The sequence below is a fragment of the Kogia breviceps genome, chromosome 15, assembly GCF_026419965.1.
Source record: "Kogia breviceps isolate mKogBre1 chromosome 15, mKogBre1 haplotype 1, whole genome shotgun sequence".
Lineage (NCBI taxonomy): Eukaryota > Metazoa > Chordata > Mammalia > Artiodactyla > Physeteridae > Kogia > Kogia breviceps.
In genome coordinates, this window is record NC_081324.1 from 78,106,547 (window position 1) to 78,132,795 (window position 26,249).

A 26,249-nucleotide genomic window follows, 5' to 3' on the forward strand; every position below is an offset into this window, starting at 1 on the left:
GCCTCTGAAGGTGTCGGGTGCCACAAAGCACAAAAAGGTGCAGGATGGCACCCAGAACTGGTAGAAGGGATCTTGGGGTGGCAGCTACAGAGCCCACTATGGCCATTAACTATAGGTTGACTGGACCCCAGATGCATGGGCTGATTCAAGAAGGGTTTTCTCAGATGCCAGATGACGATGGATATTTAAAATGTAAGCAGCATTAGGTGACAGTTGGTGCCTCTCAGGTCAACATTATGAAGCCAGCCACAGAAGCGTCATCAAGCAGAACTTTTTGGTTGAAATTATTTGTAAACCAGGCCACATACAGCTTAAGTAAAAGAAGGACTTTATTTGGTTCATGTTAACAGTATGGGCTTTAGGTACAGCTGGATTCAAGGGCTCCAGGAATGATAGTAGCATCATGTCTTTCCATCCCTCAATCGTTTTCCTTTGAGATGGTTTAGTCTTCAGGCAGTCGGATCCCACGTGGTGGGAAGAGAGCCTCCAGAAGCTCTTTGCTTATGTTCTACCAGCTTCACAACCCCAGCAAAGAGAGCCCCTGCTTCCCCAAAGCTCCAGCAGCAGTTTTGAGGTTGATTCTCGTTAGTTTGGCCCCAAACCAATCACTTTAGGCTTGGGGAATCAGAGCGCTGGACAAGCTTCGGTTGGCTGTTGAGCTCTGGACATGGGAACAGAGGTGGGTGGGAAATGAAGTCCATCCCTCCAAGTCACATGGACTGAGAGTGGGGAAGGGGTGGGTCCCCAAAGGAGAAAAGAGGATCTATTATCTAGAAAAACCACCTGTCCTCAACCTACCATTCTTAGGAATAAACTAGAACTTGGTCTCTTGGTACAACTCAGACCAGGTAAACGCAGGTGAAAGTACCCCACCCTGAGCGGTCCATTCACCCATAGTTGGAGACATCAGTCCGCAGGCGCACTTGCTTATCTGCATCATGTCATGCATAAACGATGCTTTTGTGCACTGACCTTGAACTGTTGGACCAGTTCCCCCAACCTGTTGCTCAACCCAAGGGTACTGTTTAGGCCAACCCTCCCCTTGGGGTGTTCCCAGGAACACAACAGGGACAGGAGATGAGCGTGTGGCCTTCTGTCCCAGGGAAGGTTGGCGTGTGCAGCCAGGTCCTCCCGTAGTCTTTGGGGACCAGCCTTCCAAAAGGAAATGAAAACGCAAAGGCCTTTGGCTGGAAGCACACAACCAATTTTGTTTTGTATTTTTTTTTAATAAAGTCATTACAAATATGTACAAAGCGTCTCCAAGGTATGAAATTCCTCTTACAAAAGAGCACAGCGAACCAGCAAGGGTAGAAACCAGAACGGAATGTCCCCAAGCGTATGGCCTCTCCAGCTGAGTCAGAGGGCTCACTGAGCTTCCAGACAGCCCCACAGCCATCTCCACCGCGCACAGGCATTCCTGGGCGCTTAGAGTGCAGAAGACCTTGAGGGGAGAAAACGGGGGTTCGAGTGGGGGAGGGGACAGGAAGAAGCTGAGAAAGACTTCCCATGTCCTAGGAAGTAGGTCAAACACGCCTTGTTTGCAAATGAGATGCTTGTCCCAGGGACCTTACAGAAGCCAGGGACACAAAGGGCAGGGAACAAATACATAAAATCTCCAACTGAACAATCCAGGCTGTCCTGGAGTGTCCCTGAATGCAACCTAAGTTAGGCTCCCCTGCTCCTTGCTGGGGGCCCCAGGCACATGCTTGCCCTTGAACTAGCGATGCCAGTGGAACCAGCTCAGGAAGGAACCCCGGGGGACCAGGAAGCTTAGCTCGGGGGCTTGGAGGGAAGTGAGGCCAGGGTGGGGGTGGGGTCCACGCACACCTGAGTCCACGTCTGGGCTGAGCCACTACACTCTTCGCGTGCAACTTTGGCCAAGTTGCATAACCTCGCTGAGCCTCAGCTTCCTCAGCCGTAAAATGGGAATAATAACGGCACTGTCTTCCAGAGTGGGCGTGAGGAATAGCTAAGGGGGAAACACGTAAAGCTCTTAGCACAGTGCTTCTTTACCGTGTGAAGCAGAAAGAACCAGCCTTTTCGTGCTGGGGATGAGTTGAGGTCGTCGGCTTTTGAATTGCCTTCATGATAGTGTAGATCTCAGTACATATAAATTCTATAGAACAATCTGCCAGCAAGGCTTGGGGTCACAGGGATGACCTGACAAATCTGTGAACCATAATGGAAAGGGACATTCAGCACCATCTGGTTCCAAGCAGGTCTACCCCTCCATGATCAATACATAAGTCTCTTCCCAGACGGGATTCTACAACCTGGAACATTGTAGGTGCTCAATAAGTAGGTGCTGAATGACTTAATTAAACTTTTAAAAATAAGCTTTCGATTGATACTTCAAAATGATACTTTTGATATCAACTTCCTCCATCAGCTCCCGTGGGACTAGGCTTGCCCCCTCACCCCCCAAACCAGCTTCTGACCCTGTGATGGGCCCAGGTGGACTTAAGGGGACATTCAGAAAAGGAAATGGTATCCACACGGAAGAACGAAACCTGTATTCTGGTCACTGCAACTTCTCATACCAGGTGGACACCCAACAAGTCCACAATGGTAAGCCAGTGTCCCCAAAAGACACTTGTGTAGCATCAGAGGACGACTCCCTCAATTTCCCAAGCAAGGGGAAGTGATATTTTGTCACTGTCAGAAACATGATAATAAAGCTAGGAGTACATGAGATGAGATATATAAATTGTGAAACCAAAGTCACAGCTTCATTGTACTGTGACCGTATTGTTTAAATCACCCTTCTCCCCTCATCAAAATAGAAAAGAATTTAAAAATGAGATCACTGGAAGAAGTGGAAAAAAAGCCTCCAGGATCCCAATGAAAGAGGAACAAAATGGGAATTGTGTTCTAGGAGACGTACAGCCTAGGACCATGGACAGCAGCCAGAGAGGTGCAGGGCTCCTCCAAAGAAACTGTTAAGCTATGCTCAAGGGAATATGAAATGGAACCCAAAATTGAAAAGGGGAAAAGAGATCTTATTTGCTCGTGGGCATTGGGGTAAGGGAGAGAAGCTTCCAGAAGGGAATGGATCTAATTTGGAATGTTGAGGTCCCAAGAGCTTCTGATCCCTGTGGCTCCTGGACCCTCACCCTCTGAGAGCAACCAGAAAGAAGGAGGCTCTTCTGTTTGCTCCCCACCTCATTATGCAGCAAGCTACCTAAACGATGATCTCAGAGGCCTCCCTCTGCTTTGCGCGCGCGCGCACACACACACACACACACACACACACACACACACACACACACACACTGCTGTCTGCTGAAACCTGAGATGAGGTCTTTTTTAAAATTTATTTCAAAGCCTCCCTCCCTCTCTCTCTCTCTCTCTCTCTCTCTCTTCACAGACGCTCTGCAGTGAAGCTAATCAAAATCAATGACTCCTTGGCAGCCAGAGAAAAGCCGGGGTGGGGGGGGGGGATGGTGCCAGCACTTTGCACACTGTGGAAATATTTTTTAAAAAAAAAACCACCACCCCACTATCTCATGCAATCCAAGTAATGCAACAGGAGAGACGGTGGAGACAATATATACATATATATCATGCTTCAATTTCCTAATACAAATGTCCATCAAGAAGTCAAATCTCATATAAAAACAAGCATTAAAAACAACCCCTTGTCAAAAATCGGGGCATTTGAGAAATGCACTCAAATTAATGATGTGCAAGAAAAAGCCGGGGTTAGATAAATACACAGTTTCTAATAATATAAGAGAATATGTACAAGGGACTTGGCTGTAAAGCTCCATGAGGAGGGTCCTGGCTGCCCAGTTCTCTCAAGCGATGTGGCTTCATTGAAATCAAAATTGCCTGAAACCCCAGCATTTGGAGTTTGGATCCTCCAGTGGGAATGTCATAAGCTAGACAGGGTCGAAAAAAAGGATCCTCTGACCTTTAACCTGTGTCTAGGTGGTCAGCACATCCCCACTGTGGTCTTGAAGGTTCAGCCTTAAAGCAGCAGAGAGCTACTATGATCGCGTACAACTACAGTAATGGAAACCCCCTCCCCAGAAAATGGGGTCAGCTGGAAAGTCTAGCGTCTGCCTAGGAAAGTGACTAAATAAAAGCAGAGACTGTATTTCACATCATTCTAATGAATTTGCCTTCTCTGAGTTCACGGCTTGGCGGGTATGTCACCTGCTGCTCCCTGACGACCTTGTCTACATTCTCATCCCCTGTAAACATAACTGCAGGAAGGGCTCCAGCCATGAAGGGAAACAAATTCTGTATAAACAAGCTTTCCTTTTGGCTTTGCCGAGTTCCAAGCTGTCGGGGGGGGGGGGGGAGGGTGGGGGGTGGGGGACGGCAGGGGGGAGGGGGGGTGGGAAGCTGCCCTCACATTCAGCAGTTCTGGGTTGCAGTTTTCTTTAAAGGGCTATTTAGGAAAACATAAGGCATGGATTTTTTTTTTTCTTTTTAAACAAAGACAGCTCTCAGCTTGCAGCAGCCCTGAAAGCTCCTGCATTCTAAAGGACCTGGTAATTTTCAGCAACGCCCATGAGAAAGAGTTGCCTGCCGTTTCAGACCCATGTCAACCTGAAAACGGCTGGTCCCTCTACTGGTTTCTTAGAACTGGAAGAGTGTCTGCAGACCAGCCCAGCAGACGCCCCCTCCACAGGTACCGCGTGGGACCTGCAAATGCAGCCTTGCAGAATGACTGAACCTGCAGCCTCGTGCCTCACCATCTCAGCTTTGAAAAGGGCATTGTGAGCCCTGCACAGAGAATAATACCTGTTGTTGTTGGATATTTTTTTTTAATGAAAGCAAAATATAATCATCACTCCCTGAAGAGTCTTTGCAGCCAAGTCTCAGTCCAGCACACCTCTTTTTTTAGCCCTTCTAGAAACTTCTGAAAATAGTAGCTTATCCTGGGGGGGGGAAAAAAAATCAGACCCTCAGAAAGTGAGATGCTGGTGCATTTCATTGAAATGACCCTCTCCCTCCCCCAACGTCCCTGGCTTATAAATCACCCTTGACCAGAAGGTAGCCATTTCTTGGCTCTTCAATCCATAAAACCTAAGCCCTGAAATCCCCTTGGGGAGTCGGGGAGGCTGTGGTCTGAACTCGCAGGGCACTTGCGGGCGGAGGAGGCAGCAAACAAGTCACCCCGTAACCAGCAAGCCACTCAGTGCCATCACCCCCCACCCCCGCCGTTCCTCCCTCCCAGAGCCCAAGGTTTGCTCCAAAACACCTCCGTATATTCATCCCCACGTAGAGAAAGAGAAAAGACTCTCAAGTGGCACTTTTGTGACTGATTCCTTTAAAATAAGAATCTGAAACAGCAAAATAGAAACCTCTCTCATCCCCTGGCCTTGCAGGTCTGGCAACAGCATACCATGACAGCACCAGCAAGAACACACTTAGCACCAGCAAAATTTAAGCGAAGCACCAGAGACACCAGATTGGTAGTGGGGGGGAAATGCATTTGTCTTGATGACAGTGGGACTGGCCATCTATCTAGGTAGGTAGAGAGAGAGAGGCTCGGACTTGTCAAGACTTAGAAATGGAGGTATCCCAGACTGCCCCTACAAAACTGGCCCTGAGTCCTCACTTTTTTTTTTTTTCTATTTTGTTTTTTGCACTTTCACCTCCTCCTCCTCCACCGGCATCCCTTCCCAGGCAGTTGGTCGCCTCTGAGGCTAATTCCCACCAGTCTTTGCAAAATTTCTAGGTACACAGTAAGCATCTCTCTTCCAGTGCCCCAGACATGAAAGAGCATCAAAGTTCACATCGGAAGGTGCAGAAAAGGGAGGGAACCACGTCCTCGACAAGGCATGCACTGAAGAATAATATTCATATTTTCTTTTTCTATATATATAGAGCTGTATGTAAATAGCGTTGGGGTGTCTGTTTCTGCAGCTGGATATCAAAGAGGGCTTCCCCAGTCCCATTCCGCGTTGCCACTGTTGCTCTAGGCGCCGCCGTCTTTATTCTCCACTTCCTTCTCGAAGTGCCAACTGCGGCCTTTCAAGCTCTGGGCTCCCCCCTCAGGAAAATGGGAACCGGCTTTCTCCAAGGACACAGGGTTTTCACCAACCTGCAGAAATAAAGATTTGTATTTCAATCAGTAGGCACGTGCAGACAGCCACTGGGGATGACGTCAGCGCCTTGGGCTGCTGCACAGCCAGCTCCACTCGTCAGGAGGGGGAGGGGGACAGGCGAGAGCTGCTAGGTACCAAAGCTCTGATTTGGAAGGAAAGGTTCCCCCAAAGCTAGTCTTGGTGCTGCCCTTCCCCCCAAAGCTCTGTCCACATAGCAGCCTTCCTTAAACATATATGTGCACGTGCACACACACACACACACACACACACACTCGTTTTCAGACCTACATGTTTACATAGGCATCTCCTGTGATTTAAAAAGACAATGTAGAGACACACTACTTTTTTGCTCCTCCATGTCAGGAACGGGACCACCATCTATTCATTTCATGGATCCATATTCAAGGCAGACTTGTAGGACAGTCTCTGCTGTCATCCATCCACCCACCCATCCATCCATTCACTCATTCATTGACGAAAATGCCAAGCACCATACTAGGTGTTACAGATCCAATGACACAGCTCTTACCCTTAAGGGGCTCACAAGCCAACAAAGGGAGATGAGATGAAATCAGTAATGACAGTGTCATGGGAAGAGCCTACAATCTGGGTAGACATGGGCTATGGGAGCCCACAGAAGAAGCAGCTCATGAGGCAGGAGGGGAAGTCAGAGAAAGAGGAAGACCCCTGCTGAGTACTGAAAGATGCCAGTGAATTAGCCAGGATAAGGTGACGTATTCCGGGCAGGGCAGAGAAAAACAGTGCATACCCAAGAGAATGGAAACTATATGTCCATGCAAAAGCTTGTACGCAAATGTTCAGAGCAACATTATCTATCATGGCCCCAAAGTGGAAACAATCCAAATGCCTATCACCTGATGAATGCATAAATAAGTAGGGTATTTCCATACAATGGAATATTATTTGGCCATAAAAAGGAATGAAACACTGACACATGCTACAACACGGATGAACCTGGAAGACATGCTGCTAAATGAAAGAGGCCAGACACGAAAGGGACAAATGTTGTATGGTTCCATTTACAGGAAATGTCCAGAATAAGCAAATCTGTAAAGAAAGCAAGCAGATCTGTGGTTGCCCAGGGCTGGGGAGGAACGTAAGCAATTGGTGACTAAATGCTAATGGGTATGAGGCTTCTGTTAGGGAACTGAAAATGCTCTACAATTGATTGCGGGGATGGCTGCACAACTCTGGAAATATAATAAACACCATTGACTTGTGCGCTTTAAAAGGATGCGAAGCATATCAGGAGGAGGAGAGGATGAGGGAGAGGAGGAGAGGGAGGGAGTACAGGAAGGGGATGAAGAGACGAGGGGAGGAAGATGGAAGGAACAGGACACAGAGGAAGGACATACCATGACTAGGTCAGGGAGCTCGATGAGCCTCGAGCAAAGACTGGGCCCTGGGGCCGGCGGGGAGATGAGGTTGGACAGTCAGCAGAGGAGATAAACACAATTCGTACGTTACTCTAAAGCAGGTGGTGGGGAAACTGCCATGTGCCTCATACAAACCACGTGGTGTAGGAGAGAGATGACTTTATGACCTGCAAGTGGACAAAAGTCTGGGATATTGACTTGTATGAACTGGACCAACAGCCTCCCTTGGCCTCTGGTCTCCTCCGGGGTCTAGTTCACAGACGGCAGCAATGCCATGGTGAGACGGGGCCACAGGTCAGCCGGAGAACCTGCCAGGAAGCTCTCTGGCGCAGCTCCAGGCCCCTCTCCAGGCTCTGGGTCCTGTCCCCTCGCCTCACCTTTAGGCCACGGGGGCTGCCAGACTGGGAGGGGGGCTGCAGGATCCCTCACTGATTTCCTAAACCCTGCGCACACTTTGCCATCGAACCTTTACTAAAGTCTCCTCTGATTACTCAGTTTGGGGGTGCTCTCTGCCTCTTACCTGGACCCTGACCGATACATACAACTGCGTCCATAATCACATAGACCCCACAATCTACATTAGCTGCTGGTCACAAGGATCTGAATCAGCAACTTCAAACCTTTTGCTTTTGCCATGCTCAGGTGGAGGGAGAAGACCCCTGCAGCCTGCCAACCACCCCCCCCCATTCCCCTCCTGTCCCATCAGGCCACCACCCCCATTCCCCTCCTGTCCCATCAGGGCACAAGCGAAGAAGGCATTCTGCTTTACTGTGTAGCTGCTGTATGTTTTCATGGAATACTGACTCAGAGTCACCGTCAACTCAACTGAGAAGCACACTCAATTTAGTTCATGGAAAGCAGCTTCTGTATCCCCTAAAAATCTCACTTTGTTGGTGTCTAGTCATACTGACCCTACTATAGAGTCAAAGTCAGTGGAACCCTGCAGCGTTAGCCTGAGGTGATTATGCTGCCTTAAGCATGGGTACAAAAAAGGAACGATGGAGGGAGAGAAAGAAACCACGGTTATTAAGCACCTACTGTGTGTTATGGAGTGTGCTTGACTTCGTGCTAAGCATTGTTCTCTGCACAAGATAAAGCTCAGTGCCTGCCCTCAAGTGGCCTCCAGTCTTACTGGGGAAGACATGAAATGCCAGAGGCCAGGACTGTAAAAGACCATTGTCTGCAGACAATGAGTGTGCAGACATATTGGTCTGGGTGTGTTTAGAGCCCAGAAGTCGGTATGCAGTTACACTCACCAGGAAAGCTTCAGAGAGGAAGCAGGATTTGAACTGGGCCTTGAAGATACACAGACAATTTTTTTTAATTAAATGGTTATTTTATTTTTTAAAATTTTATTTATTTATTTATTTTTGGCTGTGTTGGGTCTTCGTTTCTGTGCGAGGGCTTTCTCTAGTTGCGGCGAGCGGGGGCCACTCTTCATCGCGGTGCGCGGGCCTCTCACTCTCGCGGCCTCTCTTGTTGCGGAGCACAAGCTCCAGATGTGCAGGCTCAGTAGTTGTGGCTCACGGGCTCAGTAGTTGTGGCTTGCGGGCTCTAGAGCGCAGGCTCAGTAGTTGTGGCTCACGGGCCTAGTTGCTCCGCGGCATGTGGGATCTTCCCAGACCGGGGCTCGAACCCGTGTCCCCTGCATTGGCAGGTGGATTCTCAAACGCTGCGCCACCAGGGAAGCCTCAGACAATGTTTTTGCCATATTCGGAAGAAGGCAGGATCATTTAGGTGGGGAAAGGGCCTAAGCAAGGCGTAAGGGCAGTGACAAGTATGGCTCAAACAGGGGACCCTGACGAGCAGGGAACTGCATCTGAAAGTTGTGACAGTTGAGGCTGTGTCGACCCCTGCGTTGAATGGAGATGATGAAGGGAAAATACCAGCGGCATCGGGCGAGAAACTGTATTGTTTCCTTGCAAGACTAGGACCAGCAACTGATTTTCACTTTTCCTACCTATAAATCATTGAGCCTATATGATGAGTCTTTCTAAGGGTTTCCCAGGGCTGCTAAATGGACAAATTCCTGTGCCCATTTGTGTACTGATTACCGGTCGGCGTCCACAGTGAAGCATGAACGTTAGGACACCTCCGCACGGCATCAGCCAGCCAGTGGACGCCATGACAGCACGTTCCACAATCAGAGGGTGGGCCTATGCATACACTTCTGGAGGATTTTGTTTTGTTTGTTTTTTAGTTAGCATTTTTTTCACTTCAGGATATGTTATGTCAGTAAGTATAACTCTTTTTCTTGTTTCTTCTGGGGGACATTAAATTGGACACCCTTCACTAGCCCACAGAAGCAGTCAGAAAAATGTGCTCAAGGATGTTCCCTCCAGCTTTATTTGTAATAAATTTGGAATTTATTACAAATCTGGAGTTTGGAAACAACCCATGTGTTTATTGATAGGAGACTGGATTAAAAATTAAGCCACCTGCCTATTAGAAAGAGGTAAATCTAAATGAACTGAGACAGAAAGATAGCTATGATTTTTAATTGAAAAGAGCAAATGCCCCAGATCTTTTTTCCTTTAATGAATATGTGTGTGTGTGCATACACAGATAGCTATATCTATGTATATATCCATATAAAAAGTATGGCAGAGAGGCAAAATAGTACAATGGTTAAGAGCCCAGACTCTGGAGCTCGACACCTGAGTTGGAATCTTGATTCAGACACTTAAAAGCTGTGTGACCTTGGGCCAGTTATTAACCTCTCTGGGTCTCAGTTTCCTTATGTGGAAAAGGTGGGGGAGTATATCGAATCTTATTGTGTTGATGTAAGGACTGAAAGTATTAACATATGTGAGGACTTAGAAGTCCAGCACATAGTAAGGTCTGCATTTGTTGTTATTATTATTGTTATTGTTGTTATATACTCCAGACTGAAAGTTACCCCAGGGGAGTGGCTTTGGGGGTGGAGTAAAAGAACAATTACAGCGTTCTGCTTTATATACTTTACTTCTGTATTGTTTATGTTATTTTTTCTTTTCTTTTTTTGAAAGGAGTAAGGAGTCATTGTACAATTTTAAACTGGTTTAAAAACATAAAGTCCACAGCTCCCTATGAACCACTTGAACTGCCCCTGGGATGTTTTTCCTCAAACTTGGCTCATAAAGCACTTTCTCAAATGCTGACTCACAACCAAAGCTCACAACTGAAGAGATTCATGAAACGCCTGTTCTTAAATGTCCCTATTTCCACTTTGCACCCACAGAGTGGAGGGGCGGGGGACAGAGGGGGAGAACAGGAAGCCTCCAGAGACCGGCTACCTGGGCTGGGGTGCTGCAGGTGGAGAGCTGTGAGCTGTGAATCCCGCTGCAGCGTTAGAGCAGGAGCCTCACCCCCCTTTCCCTACATCTGAGAAGAGTTAGGACCCTTGGGTTCCCTCCTAAGAGGTCCCAATTTTTAATTTAAAAAAATATCTTTTTTGCTCTTGCCGTTTGCATATGTGATAAGTTAGAAGTTCAAATAGCAGAGAAGGATATAGAAATAAAAGGAAACCCGCCTTCACTCCACCCCTAAGCCTCCCAGAATACTTTCTGTGCATTTACACACACCTTGTCTCTCCCCTTGACCCACCATTTCATCCTCAGGGCTCAGCACCATGCCCTGCACAGAGCAGGTATTCAATTCAACGTGTTGAGTGACAGTGGCTAAGTGAGCACGTGAATAATGGTGGTAACTTCCCCACTCTTCCATCTTTGTTTTTTTAAATTAACCTTTATTGGAGTAGAGTTGATTTACAATGTTGTGTTAGTTTCTGCTGTACAGCAAAGTGAATCAGTTACACATGTACATATATCCACTCTTTTTTATTCTATTCCCATATAGGTCATTACAGAGTATTGAGTAGAGTTTCCTGTGCTAGACAGTAGGCTCTTATCACCCACTCTTCCATCTTTGGTTTCAGCGGGTTTATTTTGACCATGGAGTTCAAATGGTACCAGTGGTCGGTCCTGATGTCTAAGAATCATTGGTACAAAGCTCACCATGTGGAATCCTCCTAGAGGGAAGATGCTCCGGTCCATGTTATCATTTAAATCTCTGTCCATGTAGCTCATGCTGGCCAGTTAGGACACTGGGCTCTGAGGAGATGGTGGCTGAGGGGACTAAAAAAGCAGAAGGCTAGGTGTGGGGTGTACGAGAAAGGAAGAGGCCATTTGGCAGCTCCTGAAAGATGTGTTTCCTTCTCTCTGCCTATCTATCTATTGCCCCTGTTATCTGTGAATAGTTATCAATGCTATCCGTGAACAGTTATTGATTATATGAAGTCTGTAGAGAGAGCCCAGAGACCTCAGAGTTCTGCCCACTGTGAAGTTCTGGCAGGTGGGCCTTGAATGCCAAACTAACATGGTGTCCAAAAGAATAAGCACTGAGAAGTTGGGGGTAGCACAGCACACAACCGATGCCAGACCAAATGGACAGACCCTTCTTAAAGCAATCTCACCTTATGTATCACATGTTACAACACACGCATTCTTTCACCCAACAGGTTCACCTCTAGGAACTTCAGGTTTTTTGTGGTTTTTTTGCAAAGTTGTCCAAACAAGAATGTTGACTAAACCTCACTTACAAACTATCAGAAAATGGGGAACAGCGTAAATATCCCTGGGGATGTGACCAGATAAAGAAATCGTGGCCCATCCAAGCCACGGAACACCATGCAGCTACAGAAAAAGATGATGAAAACCTCTGTTGACATGGGAACATCTCAGCAACCTATTTTTATTGGGGAAAAAATAGATTACAAAACAGCATGAACAGTATGATCTCATTTATTTAAAATAGGATACACGTGTGGGTGTGTCTACGCATCAAGGGAAGTCTGGCAGGGTGGTCTCCGAAACCAGAGGTCATAAGTTTAAATGCATTGGCCCCAGTAACGTGTGCCCAGGAGGGGCCAGGGTCACTGGAGACTTTGTGCCCCATCTAAAGAGGTTTCTGACACCCATCTCCAGCTCTCTGCTGCCACATGGGACTTGGTATTGTCAGCTCTTTCCGTTTTTTCAATAAAAACTGGAAACGTGGGCTTCAATATGAAAGTGCCTGATTTTTAAGCATGTGGGGGAAGACATGCAAGTCAAATAAAGCTAAATGGCAGGCCGATTACAGCCAGGAAACCACCAGGTTTCGACCTCTTCCGAGACGCTAAGACATTCTCCGACAGAGTCAGCCGGCATGTAAGCCCACCGCACTTGCACCTGCAGAAGCCCTCTCTGTGCCTTGCTTCCCCGTCTATAAGGTGAGGGAGTTGCGGTAGGTGGTTTCTATAGTCCTGTCTATTTCTGGCCGTGTTTCTAGAACGGTGATCTCTTTGGGTCATAGATCTTTTGAGATCAAAGCAATGATTGCTCTCTGAAGTCGGGGGGCGGGGGCGGCGAATAGAGGAGTATGAAGTCTGCCAATTTTGTGTCTCATTTCTGGGGGTGGGTCCCCAATTCCCTGAGCCTCTCCCAAATTCATTCATTCCTTGACTCATTCAGGCATCCATTCATTCAGTAGTTAGTGAATGCCCATTCTGCACCGGTCACCATGCCAGGTGCTGGGATACAGTGACGGACAAAGCGCCAGGGCTGGGGCCCTCACGGGAGCCGGAGGCTAGTGTCCCCCAGGTTGGGGAGTCCTGTCCTGGAGGTTCCCCCAGCCCCGGCGCAGTGGCTTAAGAAGGCTGTTGGTGATCCACAGAGTTGGGGGCAGGGGCAGGATTAGCAACTGCTTTGTGCAAAAAGCTCAGAAAAGTCCCCGAAGAGTTCCCACCATACTCTGAATATGGGCCCGTGGACTGAAATTTACACCAAATAAGAACAACACATATCCTGCACTATCATTTACCCTTTTCTGAACATCAGTGATATGCCGTATACTGCTCAGAAGGTAGAGGGACATGCCTAAGGTCACATAACTGGGAAATGGCAGATCAGGGCCGGATCTGAAAGTCAGCCTGACTCCGAAGTTCGTGTCACTGTCCATCAAGCTGTCCTACCTCGGCATAAAATCTGGGTGAAGTAGATAAACAGTTACCAGAAGTTAAATTTTCTGAATCAAGAATGAGGCCCCAAAATGAATTTAAAAAAAGAATGAGGCCCCATGGTGTGCCAACAGGCTGAAACATTATAAATCTGGGCTGTCTTCGAAAATGCTACCTCTTCTTAAATCTATCCCATGGCCCTTGACACATTCCCACCCTCTGAGGACCCCTCCAAAGTCACTTTGTCTAAGTTTCCCCACCATCAATATGTTAGCGTCCTACAGTATTTATTAAGCACCATGCGCCAGATCCAAGTACAGCCAGGCAGGCAGAGAAGCTCTTCAAACTCTTAGTGACACTGCTATGACTTGCAGCCTTTCCCTGAAGTTGGAATGGGCATGTCAGCAGTCATCTCACTCATGCACTCCAACAATGGCTAGAGATGTGGTCCATGAAGAATATTCCATAAAAAGATAACACAGATTTAGCTGGGGATGGTAACAGCCTGCTCCAGAGCCAAGCCGATAACCACATTATGGATAGTGGCCAGTGACGTAAATGAGAAGAGGGAACAAGCGGCAGAGTTTATCTAGAAACTACAAGATTTTGTACTCTTCTAGACAACCTTTATAAGAAAAGAATGTTTACCTACACTTTTGATATCAAAGTTCCACTTGTCGGCATTCTTAAGAAAATCATCTGTGATGTACCCAAAGAGTTACACCCAAGGATGTTCTGCATCACACTGGAAACTGTCTAAATGTCCAATAATAGCTGCATGAGAAGGTAAATGGTGGAAGAGCCAAACAGAGAAATACTGAGCAACCTCTAAGAAGCAGGTCGTAGAAAATACTATAAAGCATGGAGAAATGCCCACGATACAATGACAAAGTCAGATTACAGAGAATGCATTTAGAGGGATTCTATTTGTTAAAGTACCTCTCAGTGCATTTTTTTTTTAATGGAAAGAAACCTCTCAACATGTTAACAACGGGTAGTGAGATAAAAACAATCGATTAAATTTTTCTTTTATTCAGTATTTTCCAAGTATTTGATAACATGCTTGTAATATTTTTTGTAATCAGGAAAAAAGCTATTTTTTCTTTAAAAAAGGAATATTACATAAAGTTTCCCCAAACAATTTCATTCCGTCTTGCCCAAGTCCATGGCCTGTGGAGCAAAAGTTCAAAGATGGCAACACTCCGTGGGTGGCCAATTTTCTCTCCACAGAGCAGGGAAAGGAGCTTTCTCTTTTCCTGGGTATCCAGCAGTACTAAAAGGACACATCTCACTGATGTGGCCTAAAACAGAGATCCCTCACCCAACTGCAGGCGCACCAGTTTAAAGCAGGAAGGAGGGAGGGGAGACAGTACGGAATTGAATGGAAATCCAGCCAGTATCCACAACCTTCTGAGGGCACTGAGGGCTGGGCATCAGTGAGCTGGCACAGGGGCCAGAATCTCTCAGACCTTGGTGGGAGGTCTCCTCCAGTGAGAGTAGGCTGGGGTGGGGGTCAGAGCCGGGGTCTCCTGCCCCTGAAGTCTAGAAGCATCTGAGGCCAGGTTCTAGGACTTACTCATCTCTGCATCCCTGCATCCTGGTGCCTAGCCCTGAGCTGGTGCTCAGTTCATATTTGCAAATGCACGAGGATGAGTAGTTTATTGCATCACATCTAATTCTCCTCTTATAAAGCACCTCTTCACGTACTGTCAGCACTTTTGAATCCCTTGACAACAAAACGCAACCTCCCTCCCATGGCCTGATCTAGCCGCTGCCTGCCCTCTGACTTCCTCTCCCCCAAGTTCATGTTGTCTTAGCCCACTGCTCGTTTTCCTCTTCCTCAAACACAAGGTGCAGAGTCTCACGTCCCCAGAACACCTTTCTTCCAGGCACTCACGTGGTTGGCTCCTTTTCGTCACTCACATCATTGGTTCCTTGGCTCCTCCTCAAAGTGGCCATCTCCAACCACTGCAGGTAAGGAGCGCCCCAGGCTCTCGCTATGAAAGCCATACCTCGGAGATATTTGCATTTTTTACAAATCAAAGGTTTGTGGCAACCCTGTGTCGAGAAAGTCTGTTGATGCCATTTTTCCAACAGCGTTTGCTCACTCCGTGTCTCTGTATCACATTTGGATAAATCTCGCAGTATTTCAAATCTTTCATCATTATTATATTTGTTACGGTGATCTGTGATCCTTGATGTGATTATTGCAAAAAGATTATGACTTATGGAAGGTTTAGATGATGGTTAGCATTTTTTAGCAATAAAGTGTTTTTTGATTGAGGTGTGTACATTGTTTTTAAGGACGTAATACTACTGCACACTAAATAGACTACAGTATAATGTAAACATAACTTTTATATGCACTGGGAAACCAAAAAATTTGCGACTCGCCTTATTGCAGTGATCTGAACCAAACCCACAATGTCCCCGAGGTATGCCTGTACATTATCTTCGTGTGTCACCTTCAGAGCCCTGAACACTTTCTGAAATTCTGTGTCAGACTGCATAATCCCAAGATGGCCACAACAATATCTTCTCTCCCACTTGCTATTCTAGAACCTTGCCACTGCCCCATGGGGTAGTGTCTAATTCCACTCCCCTTAAATCTGGGCTGGCTTGTGACCTGCTTTTAACCAAAGTGATTTCTGAAGCTGGGTCAAAAAAGGCAAAGCAGCTTCCATCTGACCCTCCGAGACACTTGCCTTTGGAGCTCTAAGATACCAGGTCAGAATCCATCTACAGTGAGGCTGCCATGTTGTGGGGAAGCCCAAGCCACAAGAGGAGACTGAGTGTAGATGCTCTGATTGGCCGTCCCAGCTGGCACCCAGCATCAACAGCCAGCCCTATAAATGAAGATCCCATCACCATGACTCCAGCCCCGAGTCAGCCTGGAACTGAGACAAGTCACCCCTGCTATACTTTGTCTGAATTTCTAACCCACAGAAGGTATGAGCCTAATTGAATAATTGTTTTAAGCCATTAAGTTTTGGAGTAATTGGTTACACAGCAGTTGTAACCAGAACAATCTTTACTGATTTATCATCTGTCTCTTCCCACTAAAATGTAGGCTCCATGAGAGCAGGGGCTTCTATGTCTCGGTCCTTCCTGTGTCCACCATGCCCTGCACACAGTAGGAACTCAATAATTAATAAGTGAAAAAGTGAAAGAAGCCAAATTTAGGACACACTAGTGCTCACCGTGCACAGTTTCTGAATGATTCATGTACTCATCGTAGTTATTTTGTATCTACTATGTGGCAAGCAAGCTGCCATGGGCTCCGGACGGTGTGGGGCAGCTCACTGTTGCCATGGAATCCGACACTACCCCATGGGGGCGTGGCAAGGTTCTAGAATAGCAAATGGAAAAAAAAAAAGAAAAGGCAAGGGGCTTCCCTGGTGGCGCAGTGGCTGAGAATCCGCCTGCTGTTGCAGGGGTCACGGGTTCGTGCCCCGGTCCGGGAAGATCCCACATGGCCGCGGAACGGCTGGGCCCGTGAGCCGTGGCCGCTGAGCCTGCGCATCCGGTGCCTGTGCTCCGCAACGGGAGAGGCCACGACAGTGAGAGGCCCGCGTACCACACACACACACAAATAGAATAGCAAATGGGAGAGAAGATATTGTTGTGGCCATCTTTGGATTATGCAGTCTAACACAGTGATGACCAGAAGGGTGACAGAAGCCCCCACTGCACTCCTCCCCACCCCCAATGTAGGTCTGAAAAGCTGACTTTACAAAAACCAGAGGTGCAGTTGCCAAATCCACCCAGCCCGAATCTGGGGGTGTATTTAATTATTCCCGGGTGTGGCTGTTTTTACATCCACAGCTCAGTCACTTGTGTCCCGGCCTCTCAGTAGGCAAGAGAGTGACTCCAGACAGCGACCATGTGGCAGGAAGGCTGCCACCGTCCTGCACATCTGGCCCCTTCCCGGGGGGGGGGGGGTGGTGGTGGTGGTGGCGGGGATTCCCCCCCAACAGCTGTCTCCTTCTCCTCGGCTCACTCCTTTCCTAGGCTTTCAAGCTCTAAGAGTAATCCTGGCAGGGGTGCAGCAGTCTGGGAGGGAGGCCTGAGGGATGCGCCTCCAGGTTTAACCACTTAATCCCCAAAATACCTGCCAAGAACCAGTTAGCATGTCTGGCGGGCAGGCCAGACCAAAGCGGGCTCCTGCTGGCCCATTATCTTCCTTGCTGCTGACCACGTCGTCGCCTCTTGGGTGCGCAGAGTACCCCTTTCTCCCCTCTCCTTAGTCCTAAGGCAAGGTTCTGCCCACCCCAGCCCGAATCCTCCTCCTCCTTTTTCCCTCCGTCCCCACCCCCACCCAAGGCAAGTGACACTTCTCCCTCCCACGCTTCCACCAGCCAGCACTCACCATAAAGCATCTTTTGTTCCCTCTCCTGTATCTTGGAGCAGTAACTGGTTAAATCACAGCCATTCTCCACCTGGCCTCCCCAGCCTCCAAGGAGCCTCCCCCGAGGCTCCCCCAGAGGGAATCTCTCTAGTGCGGGAATTCGAGGCTCACCACCCCTTCTGCTTGCCGCCCTGGTATCATCTCCTCCCCTGCATCCCTCAAGTCATCTGACGGGCTGCGTGCTGCAGGCCCTCAAAGGCAGAAACTCCGATGCCAGTTCTGACTTTGCCATTGATAGATCCTTTGGGACGACTCACGTGGACTCTCTCTGCCTCAGTTTCCCCTTTGAATGGCATTAACCATTTCATAGCATCCTCTGACAACTGAACTGAGTGCCAGGCACTGCACTGGGCACGTGAAATAGGTGCTCTCCTATCAACCTCCCAACAATCCTGATAGAGATAACAGCTCCGGTTTACAGATAAAGGCTCAGAGAGGTTACGGTTCTTACCCAAGGTCACACTGCCAGAAGGTTCTTGGGCTGGGACTTAAAGCCAGTTTCATCGGATCCCTAAACCCATGCTCTTAACCCCTATACTATCCTGGCCCATGTGGCCTTGATTCCCCAAAATGGCAAGTAAGAATAGTGTGGAATCACCAGCAACGACAATGGCAAAGTGTTGTCTACTTTCGGAAAGAAAGATATTAAATGCACAATCATAGTCATGATAACTCACATTTATATTCACTTCTTACATGCCAGGCACTGTTCTAGAGCTCTCTGTAAATGACTTCATTTTACCCTCTTGACAACAGCTGTGCATTTAAGTACTATTATTGTCCCCATTTTACATATGGGAAAACTGAGTCTCAGAGGGGAGGCTGGATTTTTGTCTGTTTGTTTAATGATGACTTCTGAGAAAACTGCTGGCTCACAGTAGAGGCTCAAAACAAGCTTGTTGAAACTGCTGTCGTGCATATAGCTAAGCTCACCTTTAACCTAAGAGAATGGGCTGCCCTACATGGGTGATTCAGGCCTCCCTGAAACCAATAAGGCACCCCGTGAGCATTCCCATTTCTCTTCTGGGGTAGGAAATGTGGAGAGGACCACACACAGAAACTGTCAACAAACTATCTTTCTCCAGGGGATTTCCTTTCACGTCTTGCTAACTTACCAAAGGCTGGGGAAAGATGGGTTTCCCCCGGTTAAGCCAAAAGCAGGAGAAAGGCCCCAGTTGGAGGCAGCAGCGAGAGAAGCCAAGTCCTTGTGATAGGGGCCGAGCCTGGGAGACCCAGCAAGGCGAACCCCGGGATGGTAGTGGTATACATTCTGTTCAATACCATTCTACCGGCGATCCGAGGGAGTGAGGTGCAGCGCGGCAGGAAAGCCGTGCCGGGCATCCTGGGGTCAGGGCACCCGAGGTGGGAGGACCCTAGAGGGTGTGCCTGCTGGGGACGCCGCCCGGAAGGGACACAGCAGGATGTTGGAGAACCCAGGAGTATGCTGAGGAGGTGGCCTGGAGTCGGGACGTAGCACGGGGCTCTGGGGCTGAAGCAGAGTCAGGAAGGGGAAATAAACTCTGCGACGACAATTATCCGCCGACGCCGCACCAGAGAAAGCTCCTCCCCCTCCCCCTTCCTTGTCGCGTGGGTCCTTCCCCGCGCCCGAGCTCAGAGAGTCACGCTGTGTTCGCCCCGCGCGCCCTCGCGGAGGTTTCGGGCCACCTCCAGGGCGGCAGCCTCCTCCTGAGGGCCCCGGGAGCACCCCCGGCCCCGACGCGCGCCAGTCGGGCTCTGGCTGGGCGCTCTCCGCCCCCTGGGTGGGACGCCCAGCGTCCTGCACCGTCTAGTCCCGAGAAGGCAGCGCTTCCCCAGCCTCGCCTGGTCTCCAAGACTGGAGGAAGCGGTGTCCTAGCCCTCCTCCCCATTTCTACTGGATTCCTCTCGCTTCCCATCTTTCTAATCCACGTTCCCACTATCTTGTTCTCCAGGAACTCTTTCTCCAGCTCCCCCGCCTTTCTTTCCTCGTCTCGCCGCCCGTTTTTTCTTTGCCTCCTTTCCCACCTTCATCCCGCCTTTCCCTAAATTACACACTTTGGGCTTCGCGTCTCTTGCTTGGCTCCCTTTTTCCGCCCCACCTCCCCGTGCCCCATCCAAAATTTTGTTCCTGCCTCTAGGATTCGGCGGCCCCAGCCTGGGTTTCTGCGGCCGAGGGCAGCCCCGGGCCTCTCTTCCGGGAGGAGAAGAATCGGATGGGACCGCCGATCCGGGCAGAGAGCGTCCCGAAGCGCGCACCTCTCTTCGCCAGCGCCCGGGCTGCGCCGGCCCACGAGACATCTGTCGCCCGCGCTCCCGGCTCACACCCCGCGCACCCCCGCATCTCCCCGGGCGCTGCCACCCCCCACGCTCCGGCTGCCGCCTCTCCCCGCGGGCGCCGCGCCAGCTTCCCAGAGTGCTGGCGCACCGCGGGGCTCAGCCGCGACCCGAGCGCTCGGTTTCCGTGGGCCATGGCATCCCGGGGCTTGCTTTCTCACCTTCGACCTTCACCTTCCGGCCCTAGACCCACCTTTGGTGGGCTCAGCCTGACTCTCTCCACCTCCACTCACTGCAGCTCTCCTCTCTATTCCAGAATCTGAAGAGACGGTCCTTACACGTTTGCTCCCCTAAAGCGCCTAGCACAGTGCCAGGCGCACAGCTGGTGCTCAGTAATTCCCCAGTCCCAAGGGCCTAGCGGACACTAGGTGCTCAGGACCTTTCTCCTACTGGTACCAGACACACTAAGCGCTCCATACTCACCCCCCACCCCCGCCGCACAGTGCCTAGCATACTGCAGGCTCTCAAACATCTCCCTCAACAAGGCCTAGCACCCAGAAAGGGCTCAACTGATGCTCTTTCATTAAGGCTTTCCCTCGGAGTTTCCCCGAGAGCCTCCGATCCCAGCTCACTTGGGGGCATCTCCTTCATCTCAGTTCGTCCGTTTGGTGAAGAGGAGGCCAAGCTCCTCAAACGGGACACCTCGCTGGAGGGGAGAAGAGGTCGCCAGAGCAGGGAAAACTGCAAAGTTTTAGGTAGGGAGAAAGACGGAGCCGGCCAGAAACCAGGAGGGGGGAGGAAGTCGCGAGAAGTGCTCGGGGCGCCGGGAGACGGGTAACAGAAACTGGAGAAGTGACACTTAAGGAGAAGGGGGTTTGGAGCGGCGGTGATGGAAACGGTGGCGACTCTGGAGTGGCAGGCGTCTGAAAGAGGACTGAGGACTCGTCTTGAAACCGCGACAGATTATAATTCTTTGGCTTGGCCTATAACCGTTCTCAGAGCAAGCCCAGTTTTTACTTGCACTGTGTGTTTGTTTGAGTGGCTGGTGGGGCTTACGGAGGCTAAGGTCCTCCCAAAGCCACCCCGATGGAGAGAGTGGCAAGGTGCGCTTTAGGACTCGGAGAGAAGGGGCAGAAACGGTGGGCCCGGTACTTGGAAGGAGAGATGGGGACTGCCTAGGAGGAGGGCCGAGATCCTTGCGAGAGAAAGGAGCAGAGGAAGGAGATGGGAAGAGAAGAACGCCAAACTTGAGGCTCTCCCGCTCCCAAGCCGGCCGCAAGTCTCCAGTCCCCAGACACCGCGCGCTGGCGCTCGCTCGCGTACCTGTTGCTCGCTCCGGCTGGGTCTCGGCTCCGGCCCCACCAAGAAGCCCCGCGTTCCTACAAGTTCCGCCTGCCGAGCAGCCAGGCCGCCAGCGCCGCCACCTGCGCGGCCGCGCACAGCCAGGGCCAGTAGGTGGGGAGCGCGCTGGGCGCCGGCGCCCTCCGGCTCCGCGCGCGGCGCCGCCACATGGTGCGCTGGTGCAGCTCGTCGCCGAGCGCCTTGAGCCGGGCGGCCGTGAGCTGCGCGGCGGACGAGCGCAGACCCAGGCGGCCCGCGCTGCAGGCGCACACCGCCGGCGGGCCGCGGCCGCGGTGCAGGGGGCACGGGCACATGACCGCTCGCCTCGCTCCCTCCCCGCGTCGGGCCGCCCCTCGCCTCCTCTGCCTCGGCCTCTGCGCCTGCCTCCGCCGCGCTCCAGTCGCCGGGGGCCTCCCCTGGACACCAAGTTTCTCCTTGTGTTGTGCGTTTGTTGTGCTGACGGCGCTATTATTAATTAAAGTGTCACATGGTGGAGGGGGCGGGGAGGGCGCGGGGAGGGGGGTTACATCATCCGGCCCCGGGGGGGGGTGGGCTGCAGGCAGAAGAAACCGAGAGGTAACTTTTAACCCTAGCGGCGCCGGCAGTGAGGGGACGCGCGGGTTGGGAGAAGAGGAGCGCGGGGCGCTGGGACGCCTGAAGGCGACCGGCCGCTTGGGTCTCTGGCTCCAGGGGTCGCGGGAGACCCTCGCGGAGGCGTGGAGCACCGGGGGAGGTTTTCTCCTTCTCTTTTTCCTGAATTCAGCTCCAATTCCGATTTGGCGAGGGGGGCAGGCTTGTTTGCCGTTTTGGATGAAGCCGATATCGAATTCGGCTGCATTATTCAAAAAATGTTCCGAAGCTATTGTTTGGTTTGGGGGAGGTGGGTCGATTCCAAATCTCATGAGAGGGCCGGATTCAACCCAACTTGCCTACTTTCAGGTCTGACTCCGCACCTGTAGGCTGCGGATATGAGCACACCAGACGCACAACCCCACCCGCATCTGAGATAGGCCGCCAGACCCTTACGCGCCCGCAGCGCTGCTAGAAACCTTGATGGAGGCGGGGAGAGGATTAGGGGGTCGGCCCTTAGTCTCGGCTGTTCCCGGCACACCGCGCCTCCGCCCGAAAGACCCTCACAAGGGGTTTTCCAGAATGAAACTTATTTTTGTCTGCTTCCTTTGTCAATATTACTTTCCTGCAGGGGTTAGTTTCTAGCAGTGATCCCGATTTAATGCTCAATGGCGAGTCTAAGGGGTCGGCGGGGTCGGGGATGGGGGCCGCCGGCAGGGAATTTTAGCTCTCTCTCTTTTTTTTTTTTTTTCTAATCCGAGAACTGCCCCTATGACCCTCCAGACTGGAAAATCTGGAACTGTCCATGCTGGTGAAGGTACAGATGGATGAAGGGACCTCTCAGGATTCTTTGGAGGAGAATGAGACCTTCACCCATCTTGAATCCATGGGGATTCAGAAAACTGGGGGAGCCTGGAGGTGGCTCCACACCAGCCTTCTAGATCCCGATGAGGCAGCTCTGATCCTCTTCTTCCCACGGGCAGGGTGTTGCCAAGGCCTGAGGAGTCCTTTGGTCACTTGGAAAAGATTCTTCAAGACTATGAACTTAGTTTGGGTCTGGATTTATCATGGAGAGATTTCCCCTTGACCTGCAGCATGGTCAGGGCTAGATCCCAGCTGTGATCTTGGTGGCTCTTTTTTTTTGTGGTACGCAGACTTCTCACTGTTGTGGCCTGTCCCGTTGCAGAGCGCAGGCTCCGAATGCACAGGCTCAGCGGCCATGGCTCACGGGCCCAGCCGCTCCGCGGCATGTGGGATCCTCCCGGACCGGGGCACGAACCCGCGTCCCCTGCATCGGCAGGCGAACTCTCGACCACTGCGCCACCAGGGAAGCCCCTTGGTGGCTCTTTAGATCCACCCAGCCCCAATTCTCCTATTTAATAATGGTCAACACTTAACTGAGTGCCTTCTGTGTAGGTTCCTGGGCTAAGGCCCCTGTCTACACTGCCAAAAGTGAGTTTCCACATTCTAGGGTGGTGAGAGTGTGCTGTTACTCTCCTGTTTTACAGATGAGGAAATTGAGGCACAGGGAGGTAAGGTCTCTTGCCGGGAGATCACAGAGTCAATGAGGAATAAACCTGGATCTAAATTAGGGCAGTCTTCCTCAGGCTTTAAACTCTTAACCACGGTTTTATACTGCCCCCTGTAATCTGGGAATAATAATACCTCCCTCCTAGGATCGGGGCAGAGATTAAATGAGAGAAATGTATGCCAAGCACCTGGCGTGCAGCGGGCCCTGGATAAACCTTGGTTCCCTTTGCTTCTGGCCAGAACCACTTCCCCATTCTCCTGGGACTCACCTCCTTAATCCCCCCTAGTCTTTGCAGAGGGGACCTGATCCATTGCCCGGTGTAATGTTCCAAGAATGAAGATACAGTGTCTATTTAAAAAGCCCTTTGGATTTAAATTGAACAATTCCCTCCCCCCCACCCCCGTTTTAATCTGCACGCTTTTAACGGCTCACTTCATGGACATTAATTTTAATGGGACGATTATTACCCTGTTTGGAAGCCTGCCCCTCAAAATGCTGGGCTCGTGAGGTGCCGCTGGGTCGGGTCCCGGCAGCTTGGATGTTTTCTGTAGCAGAGAAAGTGCAGCCTTGGCCGTGGGCACTGGGGATGTGTCACTTCAGCAGAGGGAGAAGAGGGGGTGATGGAAAAGTGGGGGAGAAGAGAAGACCTCCTTCTCTCCCCCCAATACTCTGCAGGTGACAGTCAGTCCCTAGATTGGCTCACCTTAGAGTGGGCCCACTCTAAGTTCCCCATTCACTAACTGGGGAACTTGGCCTTGAGATGAGGTGTTTTGGAGCCTCCATTTCCTCAACTGTAAATTGGGAATAATAGTACCTACTTCAATAGCACCTACCTCATAAATAAGATCCTACCAGGAAGCCCTGAGCACGGTGCCCAGCACACCTGGGAACATTTAATGCGTTGGCTACTGTTACTATTTTATAGTAGATCATGCACTCACTAAACAGTGTGCTTTGAAGAATGTTGGAAGGCCCGCACCCTCAAATATATATGGTTTCCCTATTGTGAACTGGCGATCCTGTCACTGATGTTGAGTATTGTCTAGAAAAAGCAAATCCTTTGGGAGAGTGACATGTTACACTCTCCTAACGCTTTAGTAAAAATGCATTTTTGATTTTTTTTTTTTTTTTTTTTTTTTTTTTTTTTTTTTTTTTGCCGTACACGGGCCTCTCACTGTTGTGGCGTCTCCCGTTGCAGAGCACAGGCTCCAGATGCGCAGGCTCAGCGGCCATGGCTCACGGGCCCAGCCGCTCCGCGGCATGTGGGATCCTCCCGGACCGAGGCACGAACCCGTGTCCCCTGCATCGGCAGGCGGACCCTCAACCACTGCGCCACCAGGGAAGCCCTAAAAATGCATTTTTGATTTTCACGTTTAATAAACACTTACACGATGCTTACTGTGTGCCAGGCACTGTTCTAAGTGCCTTAGATGTACAACTCATTTAACAACCCTATGTAATAGGACAGGTATGATTATTAGTCCTTTATTTTGGACGAGCAAACTGAGGCAGAGCATTTAAATAATTTGACCAAGGTCATACAGCTGTCTGGCCCCAGAATTAATGCTCTTTAGCATTCTGTCACCACTGGGGACTTAGGAAGAGGGAGAGAGGGCGGCTGTTATGGGCTGAACTGTGTCCCCCCTAAAATTCCTGTGCAGAATTCCTAAGCCCCAGGACCTCAGAATGTGACTGTATTTGGAGACAAGGCCTTTAAAGAGGTAATTAAGTTAAAATGAGGTCATTAGAGCTGGGCCCCAATCCAATATGACTGGTCTTCTTATAAAAAGAGGGAGAGACACCACGGGTACATGGCCATGTGCAAGTCAAGAAGAGAGGCCTCAGATAAAACCCACCCTGCTGACACCTTGATCTTGGACTTCTGGCCTCCAGAACTGTGAGAAAATAGCTTTCGGATGTTTAGGCCCCCCAGTCTGTAGTGCTTTGTTATGGCAGCCCTAATACAGAGGGAGTGAGAGGGAAAAATTGCCCTAAAAGGGAAGCTAGAAGCAGATATTCACCAGACTATGGCCACTTTTTTTTTTTCTTTTCTTTTCCCTCCCCATCCCCCATTATTTTTTTCTCTTTTAGGTTGCTTTATTTGCTTTTAGGCCTTACTAATTCTGAAACTGTGCACCTCAGATTGGGACTTGAACCCACGTGCCAGGACTCAAACCCAGCCAAAACCCACGGTTTTCCAACTGAGATCATACACCTGGTTTCAGGACTTAATGAAGCTCATGTTCTTGATGTCTCATCGTAGAAAGAATTCAGTGAGAAACGAAGTGATAGGTAAGAAGTGGATTTATTTAGAGAGAAACACACTCTCCCAGACAGAGTGTGGGCCGTCTCAGAAGGTGAGAAAGGCCTATGGCCACTTTTACTGCCGAGCATGTGCCTGGATATTTTTCTAGGACTTTTCATCCGTTTCCCTTCCTCCTCCTTCGTGTCCTGTTGGAGATCTTTAAGGGAGGAGGAGTTTAAGGGGATTATTTTGAGAAATAGTTCATGAAATCCAGTTGATACACTTATTCAGAGAAAACTTTCCATACCAATTGCAAGGATGTGCAGCCTCTCTCTTATAAAGAAATAAGATAGATTTTTCTAGTCCATGAAGACTTCCTATGGTACCCCAGTGCTTAAAACTGGGCTTAGCACATGGCAAGTGTTTGGTAAATATTTGTCAAAAGGAAGAAAGAAAGAAAGCGAGGAA

At 50.0% G+C, this 26,249-nt stretch overlaps 2 protein-coding genes across 4 annotated transcripts in view; one reads left to right on the forward strand and one right to left on the reverse strand.

Annotated features, from left to right (window-relative positions):
- The window catches only part of RNFT2 (ring finger protein, transmembrane 2), a 66,860-nt gene extending 62,312 nt beyond the window's left edge, over positions 1–4,548 (forward strand). For 2 of the 3 annotated variants that reach the window (XM_067015245.1, XM_067015246.1), the window contains one exon: positions 3,368–4,106. In XM_067015245.1, the coding sequence (XP_066871346.1) occupies positions 3,368–3,400 (33 nt within the window). In that variant the 3' untranslated portion in view covers positions 3,401–4,106. Of the gene's footprint in view, positions 1–3,367; positions 4,107–4,447 lie in introns of those variants that run through there. The other variant, XM_067015247.1, reaches the window with a different exon arrangement.
- On the reverse strand, positions 4,440–21,845 carry HRK (harakiri, BCL2 interacting protein). The gene is made up of 2 exons (XM_059040401.2): positions 21,418–21,845; positions 4,440–6,058 (listed from the first exon to the last, which is right to left on the reverse strand). The coding sequence occupies exon 1, from the start codon at positions 21,747–21,749 to the stop codon at positions 21,474–21,476; it is 276 nt and encodes a 91-aa protein (XP_058896384.1). The 5' UTR covers positions 21,750–21,845; the 3' UTR covers positions 4,440–6,058; positions 21,418–21,473.
- Positions 21,846–26,249: the final 4,404 nt, after the last annotated feature.

Bases quoted from the DNA above. Each gene is read 5' to 3' on its own strand.
- HRK (XM_059040401.2), bottom strand. From the start codon at position 21,749: ATGTGCCCGTGCCCCCTGCACCGCGGCCGCGGCCCGCCGGCGGTGTGC.